This window comes from Rhinolophus sinicus, chromosome 13 (genome assembly GCF_057876585.1).
Source record: "Rhinolophus sinicus isolate RSI-liver-muscle chromosome 13, RSI-T2T, whole genome shotgun sequence".
Taxonomy (NCBI): Eukaryota; Metazoa; Chordata; class Mammalia; order Chiroptera; family Rhinolophidae; genus Rhinolophus; species Rhinolophus sinicus.
This window is the reverse complement of record NC_142513.1, coordinates 22,842,273-22,856,176: the sequence shown is the minus strand read 5'-3', so window position 1 is coordinate 22,856,176 and position 13,904 is coordinate 22,842,273. Positions and strand designations below refer to the sequence as shown.

At 38.1% G+C, this 13,904-nt stretch overlaps 1 protein-coding gene across 1 annotated transcript; it reads left to right on the top strand.

Moving 5' to 3' along the window:
- The first annotated feature begins 6,133 nt into the window (after positions 1–6,133).
- On the top strand, positions 6,134–12,063 carry DEFB118 (defensin beta 118). Its single transcript, XM_088789494.1, has 2 exons — positions 6,134–6,220; positions 11,681–12,063. Exons 1-2 carry the CDS (start codon positions 6,163–6,165, stop codon positions 11,926–11,928), a joined length of 306 nt encoding a protein of 101 aa, XP_088645620.1. The 5' UTR covers positions 6,134–6,162; the 3' UTR covers positions 11,929–12,063.
- Positions 12,064–13,904: the final 1,841 nt, after the last annotated feature.

The following is a 13,904-nucleotide window of genomic DNA, read 5'->3' as shown; positions in this document are numbered from 1 at the left end:
TGAACCGGCAACCCTGCTGTTCAGAGCTCACGCTCTAACCGAGCCATCCAGCTGCCCCAAAACTCCTAAGGTTTTGACAGTGGTCTTGGCTATAATTTTTTGGACGTGACACCAAAAGCCCAAGCAACAAAAGCAAGATCAACAAGTGGGACTACATAAAACTAAAAAGCTGTTGCACAGCAAAAGAAACAACCAACGAAATGTAAAGGCAACCAGTGGAATGGGAAAAAATATTTGCAAATCATATATTTGGTAAGGGGTTAGTACCTAAAATAGATAAGGAACTCATACAATTAAGTACAAAAATTAATTAATTAATAATCTGATTGGTAGAAGAAATGGGCAAAGAACCTGAATAGACATTTTACCAAAGAAGATACACAAATGGTCAACATCTACATGAAAATGTACTCAACATTAGGGAAACTGCCTAACGTTCATTAGGGAAATTCAAATCAAAGCCACAGAGACATCACCTCACTCATGGTAGAATGGCTCTCACCAGGAAGACAAGAGATAACAAGGGTTGTCAAGAATGTAGACAAAAGGTGTACCCTGCAGTGGTCAGGCACCTACACCAGCCCTGAAGTGGTCTCCCTAATGAGACAAGTATCCATCAGATACCCTACAAAATCTTTACAACAGAAACTGAAAAAAAAGAATGTAGACAAAAGGGAACCCTTGTGGACTGTTAGCAGGAATGTAAATTGATTCAGCCACTGTGGAGGTTCCTCAAAAAATTAAAAAAAGAGCTACCACATGATCCAGCAATTTCACTTCTGGGTATATATCCAAAAGAAATGAAAGCAGGATCTCAAAGACATATATGCACTCCCATGCTTATTGCAGCATTATCCACAATAGCCAAGACATGGAAACAACCTCCCTATCAAAGAATGAATGGGTAAAGAAGGTGTGGTATAAATATACAATGGAGTATTGTTCCGCCATAAGAAAGAGGAAATTGTGCCATTTGCAACAACATGATTGGACCTTGAGGACATTATGCTAAGTGAGAAAAGTCAGATAGAGAAATATAAATACTATATGATATCGCCTACATGTGAAATCCAAAAAACACCAAACTTGTAAAACCAGAATAAAATAGTGGTTACCAGGGGCTGAGGTAATAGGAAAGATGTTGGGGAACAGGAGATATGTTGTTTAAGGGTACAAACTTGCAACTACTATGTACATAAGTCCTGGAGATCGCATGCACAGTAGAGTGAATGTAGACAACAGTATTAAACCATCAAACTTGAGAAGAGATCAGGTCTTAATTAGTTCCACCACAAAAAAGAAAAGATAATTATGTGACATGATAGAGATGCCAACTATCTCTACAATGGTTATCATATTACAATATATAAATGTATCTAATCAACACAGTACACTGTAAATTTACACAATGTTATATATCAAAAACATTTAAACTAAAAATAAAATAAACACTTCTATAAGCAAACAAATAAACTTCTGTCTGATGTCTTGCCCTAGAATGGGGCTGGGCCAGAGTTTGCTCTGAGGAATTCTTCTGCCTCCTTTGCTTAAGGACTAGATAACAATGACAATTTTGTTGATTTGAAGGTTCCATGGGCTTATTTTCTTGACCCAAGCTCTGGTCATGTTTGATAATCCAAGGGCCTATAGAAGAGGTAGCTCCTCAGTCTGAAAACCTATAGACTAAAAAGACAAGTTACCTGCCCATCCACACCATATAAAATGCTAGGTCAGGAGTAAAGTAACTGTAATAAATATTCTCATTTAGAAATGACCAGCAGCCATTGGTCCATAACAATGTCGAAATGCCATTAAGCCCAAATTGTGGGCCACTAAGCCCCCTCTGTGTCTTGCTGAGGCCCTGATGCTGCTCTCTGAGGTGCATTCCCTTGCCCTTTGTTCTCTCTGGCCCCCAAATCCATCCTCTTGGAGCTTCCTCCTTATACATAATTCTTGGCCATATCTGAAATTGGTGTTTGGGAACTAGCCTTTGAAGCCTCTCTCCCTTCTTGGAAGATTGGAAAACCAAAGATTGTTTTACGATTCAGACAGTCAGAGATTTTGTTGGCCTGGGGTTAATGGTTTCTTTGGCAATATGGTTACCTTTGAAGACTTAGTAGGCTCCTGATGTAGTTGCTTCCAGTCAGTCCCATCTGCAACTACAGTGTCTGCAACTAACCAAACCCATGTCCATGTTCCTTCCTACACTTACTTATTTCTCAAATTATTTTTATGATTCCTTGTGCTGTTTTCTCTTTCTCTCATGAATGACAGCTACCTTGAGGCTCTTAGACTTAATTTGAATGTCTACACCATTAATCTAATTTTTTCTCTCATTCACTTCATTCCAGCTGAAATATCTTACCAGGATGTAGTTGCTCAATGCCTTTTTAAATCCCATCTCTTATTATTTGGGACCTAGGATTAGTCTGGTTTTATAACCCTGCAAGACCCTCTATTTCAGATCATTTCTACTTGCAAACTGGCCAGTTCTTTCTTGAAGTCATCTCTTTCTTGGAATACCATGCCAATCACAGCCACTACCAACCGGAACACGTGTGGTTCTCCCTGTTTTTCCCTTAGAGCTACAAGATAAATAGGCACATGATCTGCCTCCCAAGTTTCAAAATTCCCAGCTTCATCTAATCCACACATTTGTCAAATTTCAGGATGACATAATCCTCTATGTATTAGAAACTCCCACTGAATCTACCAAAAAGCTACTAGAACAAATAAGGGAGTTTGACAGTTCCAGACTATGGGTTCAATATACAAAACTCACTTGGGTCAAATATATGGTAACAAAAAGAGGTTTGACTTTGGGTGGTGAACACACAATGCAAAATATAGATAATGTATTAGGTTAGTAATTGCAAAAGTAATTGCAGTGTAAAAGGTTAAAAATAATTGCAAAAACCACAATCACTTTTGCACCAACCTAATATTATGGAATTATATACTTGAAACCTATATAATTTTATTAACCAATGTCACGCCAACAAATTTAACACAACTTTTTTTTTTTTACTTTTATTTATTTTAAGTGTATTTTTCCAGGACCCATCAGCTCCAAGTCAAGTAGTTGTTTCAATTTAATTATGGAGGGCACAGCTCACACTGACCCAAGCAGGGATCAAACCGGCACCCCTGGTGTTAGGAGCATTGCACTCTAACCAACTGAGCTAACTGGCCACCCCTAATAAAACATTTTTACAAAATCAGTTGTATTTCTCTATACTAGGAACAAATAAATCAAAAAACTTAAATTACCATTTATAATAGCATCCAAAATGAAATTCCTAGGGACAAATCTGACAAAAGATGTGCAAGGCCTATTTATTAAAAGCTATAAACATTGTGGAATTCAGTTCAGGAAGACCTAAGTAAATGCAAAGATATACTGATGTCTATGTGTGAGAAAACTCAACACTTTTAAGATGTCAATTCTCTCCAAATTGATTTATAGATTCAACGCAATCACAATCAAAATACCAGTAGGGCAGCCATTTCATAGTAAGGGAGTTCTGCCTGTTAAAAGATACTAATCTAAAATTAATTTGGAAATAGCCCATCACCATCCTGGACATGACAATTGACACACAGATTTTAAAATTCATATAGAAGTACAAAGGGTCTAGAATAGCCAAAACCACTTCACAGGTGGAAAGGTCTTCAACATTATTAATAATTAAGGAGTAACAAATTCAGGCAACAGTGAGACACCACTGCATACTGACTACAATGGCTAAAATTAAAAGAACTGACCATACCAAGTGTTGGTGAGGAGGTGGAGGAATTGAAACTCTCATGTACTGCTGGTGGGAGTGCAAAAGGTACGACCACTTTGGAAAATAACCAGAGTGGTGATTTTCCTGATAAATGAAACTGACACTGTGTTATCCAGACATTCTAATCCCAGATATTTATCCAAAAGAACAGAAAGCATATGTTCATACAAAGACTTACACATGAATGTTCATAGTAGCTTTATTTGTAATAGCCCAAACTAGAAACCCATGTCTAAATGGATAATCTGGTATGTTCATACACTGGAACACGCCTCAGCAGTAAAAAGAAGTTAACTGTAGAAACACATTACAGCATAGATGAATCTCAAAATAATGACACTGAATTATATAAGCCAGGTTTTTATTTTTTTAAAAAAGTACATACAGTATGATTCCATTGATATAAAATTCTGGAAAATGCAAACTAGTGTATGGTTACAAAAAGCAGATCAGATGTTGCATAAGGGTGGAGGGAGAGGGCAAGAAGGGGCAAGAGGGAGGGATTCCAAAGAGGCAGGAAAAATCTTTGAGGAGGAGTAGATATGTTAATCCTCTTGACTGTGGTGAAGGTTTCATGAGTATACACATGTCAAGATGATCAAATTGCATGCTTTAAATATGTATGGCTTGTTTGTTAATTATACTTCAGTAAAAGTGTTTAAAAAAATTGAAACTATATATAATTTTACTAACGAACATCACCCCAATAAATTTAATAAAAATTTTAAAAAATAAGAAGAACAGCTTTCAGCAAAATGAAAGTCCAACAATTAAGTAATATCTTCCAGGTGTATTTATTGATGGATAAAACCACAATTTATCCCTTGACAAGAATGGCTGGATGTGGGCACTTGGCCAGGGTCTCACTGTGATGCCATAGACCACACCAATTTCCCTTCTCCCCTAGAATAAGCTTTTCCCCTTCAGGACATGTCTTCTTAGAAATTACCCATCACCACCATCTCAGACATTAGAGCAGGCTCTGTGAATTGGGCTGGGGGGTAATCTAAATGTTCCTGCTATTCTGTAGCATGACAAAAAGTGGGTTTGCTCAAGCCCTTCTGTTTAGAAAGGGTCAGATATCTCTCTCACCATCAGGACATAGAGAGACACTATTCATAAATTTAAAATATAGATTTTTATGCTCAGATGGAACCAGAAAAGCTATTCTTTATCCTGTGTAGAAATTCCTCCTATTCCATCACTTAACTTCAGCTTGAAAAAATCAATTACAGAATGCCCTTGACCTCTGTGGGCAGCCATTTCATAGTAAGGGAGTTCTGCCTGTTAGAAAATACTCATCTAAAATTAATTTGGAAATAGTCCATCACCATCCTGGACATGACAACCCCACATGGGGTCATCCAGAAGAGAACAGTTTCCTCATCCACATTGCAGCCCGGCTAATTCCTACTATCTGTTCTCATAAATATGGTCATCCATCCCAGAAGAGGAAAATCAGCAACCTGCTCTAAAGCTTTACAGGGATCTTTAGAGCCAAGTAAACAAGAAGAAGCAAGAGTTGAAACAGGGTGAAAACGTGACTGAAACGAGACAGGACCAGGCTGACTCTCGGGTTCCTTTGGGCCTCTGCCTCCCAAAGGCAGATCTGACTGCAGAGACCTTCTCGGTTGGTCCCTGCCCTTCAGTGGCTTCCAGGATGCACCTGTCGAAAGTAACATCCCAAGCTACTGTGGAACTGCCTTGGGTAAGCAGCATTTCTGATGATATTGAGTAACTTCCCTCTTTAATTCCTATTATAAATTATCTCCCCCAAACTCTGCCGCAAGCCATCTGTATTATCTTGGGCAAGTCACTTTCCCTAGGGGGCACATAGGTAAGAGATTTGGACTACAGATTGACATGTGTTCATTATACTTTATTTCCACAAACCTTCACTGAGATCATGCTTTGTGCCTTGGGGTTCAAAAATGAGAGACACCGTCCTTACTCTTAGGAATCTCACAGTTCACTGGAGACTAAACACACAAGTATGTAGGCAGTTCAAAAGCAGGCTAATGTCGTAGCCAGAGGGCCTCTGAGCAGAGGACGCAGGACCCTGATGAAAGGCCTGGGGAAGCCATGGAAGGCATCCTGGCATGCCAGCCCTCCCCCTCCATATATCCAAACACCCCCTACAAGCCTACGACTTCTAATCCTCTGCTTGACCAACAGCGCCTGTCTCAGATGCTTGATCAATGTACCGGTCAGTACACTAACGTTCCGCATGGATTAGCTTTTACATTGTCTGTCCCGTTCTGTGCCCCATCCCCCTGCCCCCACCCCAGAGAGGCCAATAAAACTCTAGTTCAGATTCACACTGCGCAAAGGGTTCTGGACTCCTGGATCCACTGCCTCCTCCTTCCCAAGAACCATGAGATTCCCGCTTCTGGCTCTTGCTGTCCTTGTGTTCCTACCACAAGTGATTCCAGGTAATCAGAACCCAGGGAAGCTGCAGAAATGGAAGCAGAAGGAGCTCTAGCCCATGGAAATCTCAATATGTCACTGTACCCCCCAACCCGGGCAGCTCCATGCCGTCCCCCACTTGGGACCATATTACTGGCAGAGCAGAACCTAAGGGTAAGAGAAGCCCTTCCTCAATAGACAGGGACAGCCCAACATCCAGAGTTGTCTTTGGTTCTGAATTCCAAGTTGCCATCTAAGGAACCAAACTGAGAGCCTGACTCACTTCAGTTCTCTCTCCAGCTTGTGTCAGCTCTTGAAAGTGATTCCCAAAGCCCACTTTCCTGTTTTCTTGGCCTTACAAGTCCTCTTGTAGCTTTAAGTGAGGTCTTTTTTTTTCTCTGACATTCTGGAATTTGGTGAACAAGTCAGAAAAGATCTGCAGAGCTGTACGTGAAAAATAGAATTCACTGTTTTTTTCCCTTCTACCATGAAAGTCTAGGTTTTTAATCATCACTAATTTTTTTAAGTATATCGAAAGTCATGACCAGAACTTTGAAATTGCTGCTGAAGTGCCCTTGAATAGTTTTTTATTTAAAGTACCTTGCTTTCTCCTATGTTATATTTTAATATCTCTCAAGGTATATTTCAATGTGTGAACAAAGTCATATAAAAATGAATCTATATGTTTGTTTTATAAACAAAAGTAAACACACTATATACATGGTTCAGCGTTCTTCTTTCACTTAATAATATTTTATGACCATCTTTCCATGTCACCATCTAAGGATCTGCTTCATTCTTTCTAAAATTCCGCTGTATGATAAGACATAATTTGTGTACAGTCATTTGGGAATTTTCTAACAACACATCAATGAACATATTTGTACAAGTGTCTTTACGTATTTGGACAAGGACTTATATAGAATAGATTCTTTAAGGCCAAATGTCCAGGTTAAAGGTAAGTGCAAAATATTTTATTCCATGAATTCCTCCCTTATATACATTTTAGAACACTGCCAGTAGAAATTACTAACTATTGGGGTTTTCAGTAATTTTCCAGTGGCAATTTCAGACAAAATCAAAGACAATTCTGTGTGGTCCATTTGGGACCAATTCTGTCTGCTTTGAATTCTGGTGTGGGTGTTGAGACGAGGAAAGAAATGGATGTGCAAGATTCTGTAAAAGCGATCCGTGAATCATGGAAAGTCAGAATATGTGGGGAGTGAAGGAAATATTACATGTTCTGGGGTTTCAAGTCTGAATGTTCTGGCAAAAGATATAAATTTGGAGCCATCCCCTTGGAGGGAGCAGTTGAGATGATGAAAGAAGCATGAAGTCTTCATGGTTTATCCTGGATAGCCCCTACATTTAAGGAAGAAAAATGAAAATCAGTGACATTTATAGGGACAGGGAAATCTCCACACCTCTCACCAGGAGTGCACACAAGTCACCGTGTCACCATAATTTCTCCAACACTCCTTATTTTTTACCAGTCTGATGCCTTTAAGTGATATCACACTGTTGTTTTATTTTGCACTTCTCTTATCCTGTGATCAAAATATGTGAATGGCTTCCTTTCCATGACTTGCAAGACTCTCTGTGATCTCAACCTCCATTATATTTCTCCAATTACTCTCCACCTACCTTATTGTACAGTCATCACAGCCACCTTATTCTTATTCAAAAATTGGGGGGTAGATCCTGCCTCTCGGCCTTTGTACTTGCTGCTTCCTTTGCCCGGTGCATTCTTGCCCCAGTTAGTCTCAGCTCACTCTCTCACTTCCTTCTCAATGAGATCTTTCACTACTTCCCTTCCAATCACACACTTCCTACCTCCCCTTCCCTGCTTCACTACTCTCCATAATGCTTTTCATCTGTATCTAACTGTGTCTAACATAAAGAACATTTTACTTTCTTCTCTCACTGTCTCATATATTGTCTCCTAAAAACTGAAATTTTCATGACAGCAGGAAGTTTAGTTTATTTTGTTAATGGATATATCCTCCTGCACCTTGAATAGCACATGGTATATAATCCACACTGAATACACATTTGTTGAATATATAAACAAGTGACTCCTCTTCTGTTAATTCACAGTGTATGTCCTTTGCCCATTGCTTCTACTGGGTGATGCTTTCCTGATGATATTAGGAGTTCTTTATTTTTGATATTATTTCCTAGTCAGCTTTAGTCACTGGGTATATTGCCCCTCAATTTGTCATCTAGCTGTCTATGAACTTTGCCCGGGATATGTCCTTTATTGAACAGAAACACTTAATTCTGGTCTAATCAAATTCAACAATATTTTGTCTTGCAGGCTATGCTTGGAGATTTTGTTAAAGAAGTTCTTCCCCATTCTTATGTCTCAAAGGAAATCTCTGACATTATTTTCCAATAACTTTTTAGCTTTGCCTTTGACGTTTAGATCTTCAAGCCACCAGTGGAATGTGTAAACCCACTTTCACTTTTCTCATAGAGTGAGCCAGTTTTCCCAACACTGTATGCTAAATAACCTATGCTTTCTCCATTGATTCCTGGTGTTATTGTTATTGCATACTAAGTTCCCCATTTAAGCATGGATCTATTTTAAGCTATCTAGCCTTTTCTATTGATATATTTGTTCTTGGAACAGTGAGTGCTACATTTTTTTGTAATACCATGGCTTTATAGTCTGTCGGTGTCCAGAAAGACAAACTTTTGTCTTACTTTTTTTTTTAAGTGATCTTAGCATCAGGGGCCTTTATTTATTATAAGCTTTAAAGTAAAATAATCAAGTTTCCAAAAAGTACCACTGGGATTTTGATTAGGATTTCATTAAATTTATGGATTAATTCACAGGAAAGTGAATCTATTTAATCAAGTCAGCCTATCCAAGGTCACATCTTCTGTTAGAGTTTTAAAATATGTCCCATAAAGGTCATTCTTAGTTGTAAACAAGATACTTCATAGCTATGCAATATATTTTATTATATTTTCTAATTAGCTATTGTTGGTTGAGAGAAATGCTACTGATTCTTGTAAATTGATATTGCATATGACATAATTACTGAACTCCTATTAATTGTAATAGTTTGTTAGTTCTTTTTTATATTATAATCATAACTGTTAGAATGGATGACAATTTTATCTCTTTCTTTCCAATCCTCATACTTTTGTTTTCTTTTTCTTTTTTTTTCCCTTTAAACACTGATCAGGTCCACCACTATTATTTTAAAGAATAGCAATCATAGAGAGTATTTTTTGTTTTTCTGACTTCACTGGGAATTAGTTTCTCCATTAGATAACGTTAACTCTAGAATTTGATACATAACCTTCACCAAAATTAAGGAAATCCCCTCTATTCCTGTTTGCAGGAACTGTTCCTATACAGTTTTCATCATAAGTAAGCATTGAACTTTATCAAATAATCTTTTACATTAAGTAATATAATTCTATGATTTATCTTCTTAATTGTATAAAGCTGGTGAATCTCATGGAAAGATTTTCTAATTTTGGATGATAGTTTACATTTGGAGTTAAGCCCTACTTGATCATGTGTATTTTAATACACTCTTGAATTCAATTGGCTAATACTCTATTAAGGATATTTTAAAATATATATTTATAAAGAAAATAGACCTGCAATTTTCTGGTTTTAGAACCAAGATACACTAGCCTCATAAAATGACCTAGACAGCTATCCTCCCCACCCCACCCCACCCCACCCTCAGCTATTTTCTGGAACATTTTATGTAAGATAATACCTGGATGAAATACTTGGGTGAAAGTAGTGGAATGCACCTTAAAAAATCATCTAGGTTTAAATAATAACAGCATTATTCGCAATAACCAAAAGGTAGAAGCAATCTAAATGTCCCTTGACTGATGAATGGATAAACAACATGTGGTATATAAATGCAATACAATGTTATTTAGCCTTAAAAAGGAAGAAAATTCTGATACATGCAACAGTGTGGATGAACGTTGAAGACAATGCTAAGTGACATAAGACAGTCACAAAATAACAAATACTGTATCCTTCCACTCATATAAGGAACTTAGAATGGTCAGATTCATAGAGACAGAAAGTAGAATGGTGATTGCCAAGGGAATGAGAAGTGCTATTTTTTGTTAGGCACAATTTCAAGTACGACAAGATGAAAAAAGTTCTGTGGATGGATGGTGGTGATGGTAACACAACAGTGTGAATGTATGTAAGGCTCCTGAACTATACACTTGAAAATGGTAACTTTTATGTTATATGTATTTTACCAACATTTTAAAAATCATCCAGGGCTGAGGCTTTTGGGAAGAAGAGGTTTTTCTAACTACCATTTCAATTTACAAACACCGATCGTTTTATTTAAGTTTGTATTTCCTTCCTGTGCCATCCTTGGAATATTTTTAGGAATTTACACATTTCATCTAGTTTTGAATTATGTTTGTGTACAGTTGTTGATAATTCTCTTTATTATTTTTTAATATGCTGTATCTGTTTTTATTTCACCATGTCACTAGAGATGTCATTTTTATTTTTCTCATTTTTTTGTCATTCATCTTTCCAGAAATTTTCTAATTTCATTTCTTCTGACTTCATTATTTCCGACTTTCTTACTACTCTTCTAATCTAGGTTTTATTTTTTTAGCGTATTATTTGATTTCCAAATGCACGAGATTTTTAATTCCAATTTTATTACATTTGGTTGGAAAACCTAGAATGTATGATAGTTAACACATGGAACTTAGCGAGATTTTTTTCTTGGTCTGAAATCTTGCTACATAAAACAGTTAATGGACGAGCACTAATGGCATCACCCAGAGGATTGTTAGAAAAACAGAAGCTGAGACCCTGCCCCACCTACTGAATCAGAATCTGCATTTGAACAAGACCTCTACTCAATTCATATGCACGTCACGAAACTGAAACAGCACTGGTCCCATATGTGAGCAAACGAAGCCTCTCACATAAGAATTCCTATACTGTTCTAAGGTGCTAGTAAGTTTCTTAATCAGAATGCAGGTTCATGGATATTCATTTCATTATTATTCTTTCAACTATACAAATATATTTTATATACTGATTTGAATGTATATTTTGCAGTAGAATGTATGCAAAGAAATTTAACCACATGGGGCATAACCTATGAAAGTAGCTCAATCACAGTGACAACAAGATGAACTTTTCTTTATGTGGCTAGCTAGCATCACACAGGCCCAGGTAGCTTCATGATAACTAGCTCCAATTCCTTGTAATTAGCAAGTTTCTTTTCATTTATGATAAGATTCATCTCACCTTCAGAAAAGTTAAAAAAAAACCTGGCAGGTAGGAGGTTGGAAACAGATATTTTTTGAAAGATGGTATTTGCCAGCTCTGAGCTTGAGAGCCTTTTAACCATAATCTAATAGTGACCCAGGAAGTTGTTATGGGGTGCCAAATATACAGTCATGCTTGTGAAATGGAGGGCATCAGTAACCTCAAATCAGTGATCTTTCCTTTTATTATTCAGACTATGGTGGAAAAAAATGCTGGCAAAAATTGGGGCACTGCAGGAAAAACTGCAAAGTTGACGAAGAGATGAAAACATCCTGTAAAAATCATCAAGTCTGCTGCGTTCCCGGCAAAAAAGACCAGTGGCAAGAGACCCTTAACAAGAAAGTACCTCTGACTTCTCCCACAGCCTCATATAATCTGAACGCAAGTGCTATGGATTTCATTGTGACAGTAGAGCCCACTACCACCAACTTTGAATCATGAATATAGAAGACGGAAAGTCTGACCGGAGACTGGGAATTCAGATGTCTCTCCCAGAAGTTCATCAAAGTTCATGACTTCACTCACCCTGGTCTTCAGAGTGATGGACTAAGGCATATAGATAAAGCACTAAAAATACAACAGTGACACACACCCTCCCTCCATCAGTGTGTAATTCTAGACAAAAACAGCTGTGTAAGGAAGTCCAAAAATTCCCAGTACTCTCAATGGTAAACTCCTGAGTGCTTTTCTTGAAATGTCAAATTATTTCCACAAGGTTTAAGCCATGTGCAGTGCCCCTTGTTTGCTGGTGACCCATGCGCAGTCTTAATACCTTAGTTAAATATTCCAGCACCAATCTTAGTCTTTCCGTTTGTCCTTCTGTCTTCTCAACAAGTGGTTTGGGGTACCAGAGGCATCCCTTGTGTCAGTCCTGCCTCTTGAGGGCAGCATAAATTGTCACAATCAAAATTCTAAATCCTTACGTTTATGAGAGTAGCTTCTAGAACACTAAAAGCTTTCTTTATGACAGCAGACATTTCAAGTGAAAGCATCCAATTTACCCCTAACTCCAGCTCTAAAGCCCCTATATTATCACTCACTGTAGGTGACTGTCTGGCTCCATTGTGAGCTCTGAGGACTCCTTTGTTTGCCCCAGTTGCTTCAAGGTTGGAATAGAAACTGTTGAAAGGCTGGCTTCATAGTCACATTTCCTTGACCAAGTCTTGATCACACGTGGACATCCAAAGGTAGGCTCCTTAACTGTGGGTGAAAGATGGGTCATTTTATCCGCCTGGTTACTGAGAGCTTTATTTCTCTCCCTCTGATGGCATAAAAATATCTTCACACCCCATGCCCTTCCAGAGAGGTCCATTCACATGACTCTACCACACACCTCATTGTTACAAGTCTTCTAATCTTGCCCTTTCTGAGACCCTAACCAGCCCACCCGTCAACCTATCATCGTTGTCCTTGAATTACTGTAGCTCCATACCTTAGGCCATCCGTCCTTCTATAGAAAGGATTTCCCTTACTCACTGTCTAATTTCAAAGGCACCTCTAAGTCAGGCTATAATACGGCATTTTTGGCTGTTGCTAGCTTATCATGTAAACCACTCCACAAACCTGCTCTTGCTTTTTCTTCCTTGGTTTGCTAATGACAGGAACGCCTCGCGACACCGTTAGTGTGGGAGGAAGCAGAAACAATAAAGCAGGTACCACAGGCATCTGAGGCCCCTGCCTTTGCAATTTATTTATGCTTCCCAGACCTCTTAAGTCTCAGTTTTCAACATACCATTTCCATCTAATATTGGAATGCTTCTTGACAGGGGTCGGAGAATACCCAGTTGATGATGGGAAATTCAAATCTCACAAATTTATTTTTTCAAATTATTAAAATTAGTATTACTAATAATTCTAATATTTGAAGTCTTTGAAAGTCTGAGTTTCTGATCTGTGGTTTCTGCTGGCTTTAATTCATGGCGCCTTATTACGTGTTTGTGGTTTGGTCCTCTGGTCTCTGCATTTTCCTTGGAACTTTACCTGAGTAAATTAATTGAGTCCTGACTTAAAGATCTACTCCATTTAGTTCTGTTGGACATCTTTGGTACTATTAGTTTGGGACAACTTCAAGCTAAATCATCAGCTTGATTCTTTTTTTTCCAGATCATCCACATACCATGAGTTCAGGCTAACAGACTATGTGAAAGCCAGCTTGAGGTTGTAAATTCTCAGTGGAGATTTTTTTTCTGCATGCTGAGTAGGTTTTTTTCTACAAACCTACATATGGTTTCAAGACGAGGCAATTGTCCTTGAAACGTCTGGTGAAGGAAAAAGAATGTTGTATGTATGTTTTATCCTTGCACAGCACATGTAACACTTTCAGGACTGATATTTATGTAGCAATCTCCTACAAGACTCACATTTTTTTCGGACCCTAGTCACTGTCTTCTCTCCCTTGCCCTCCCCTGCCTAAAATC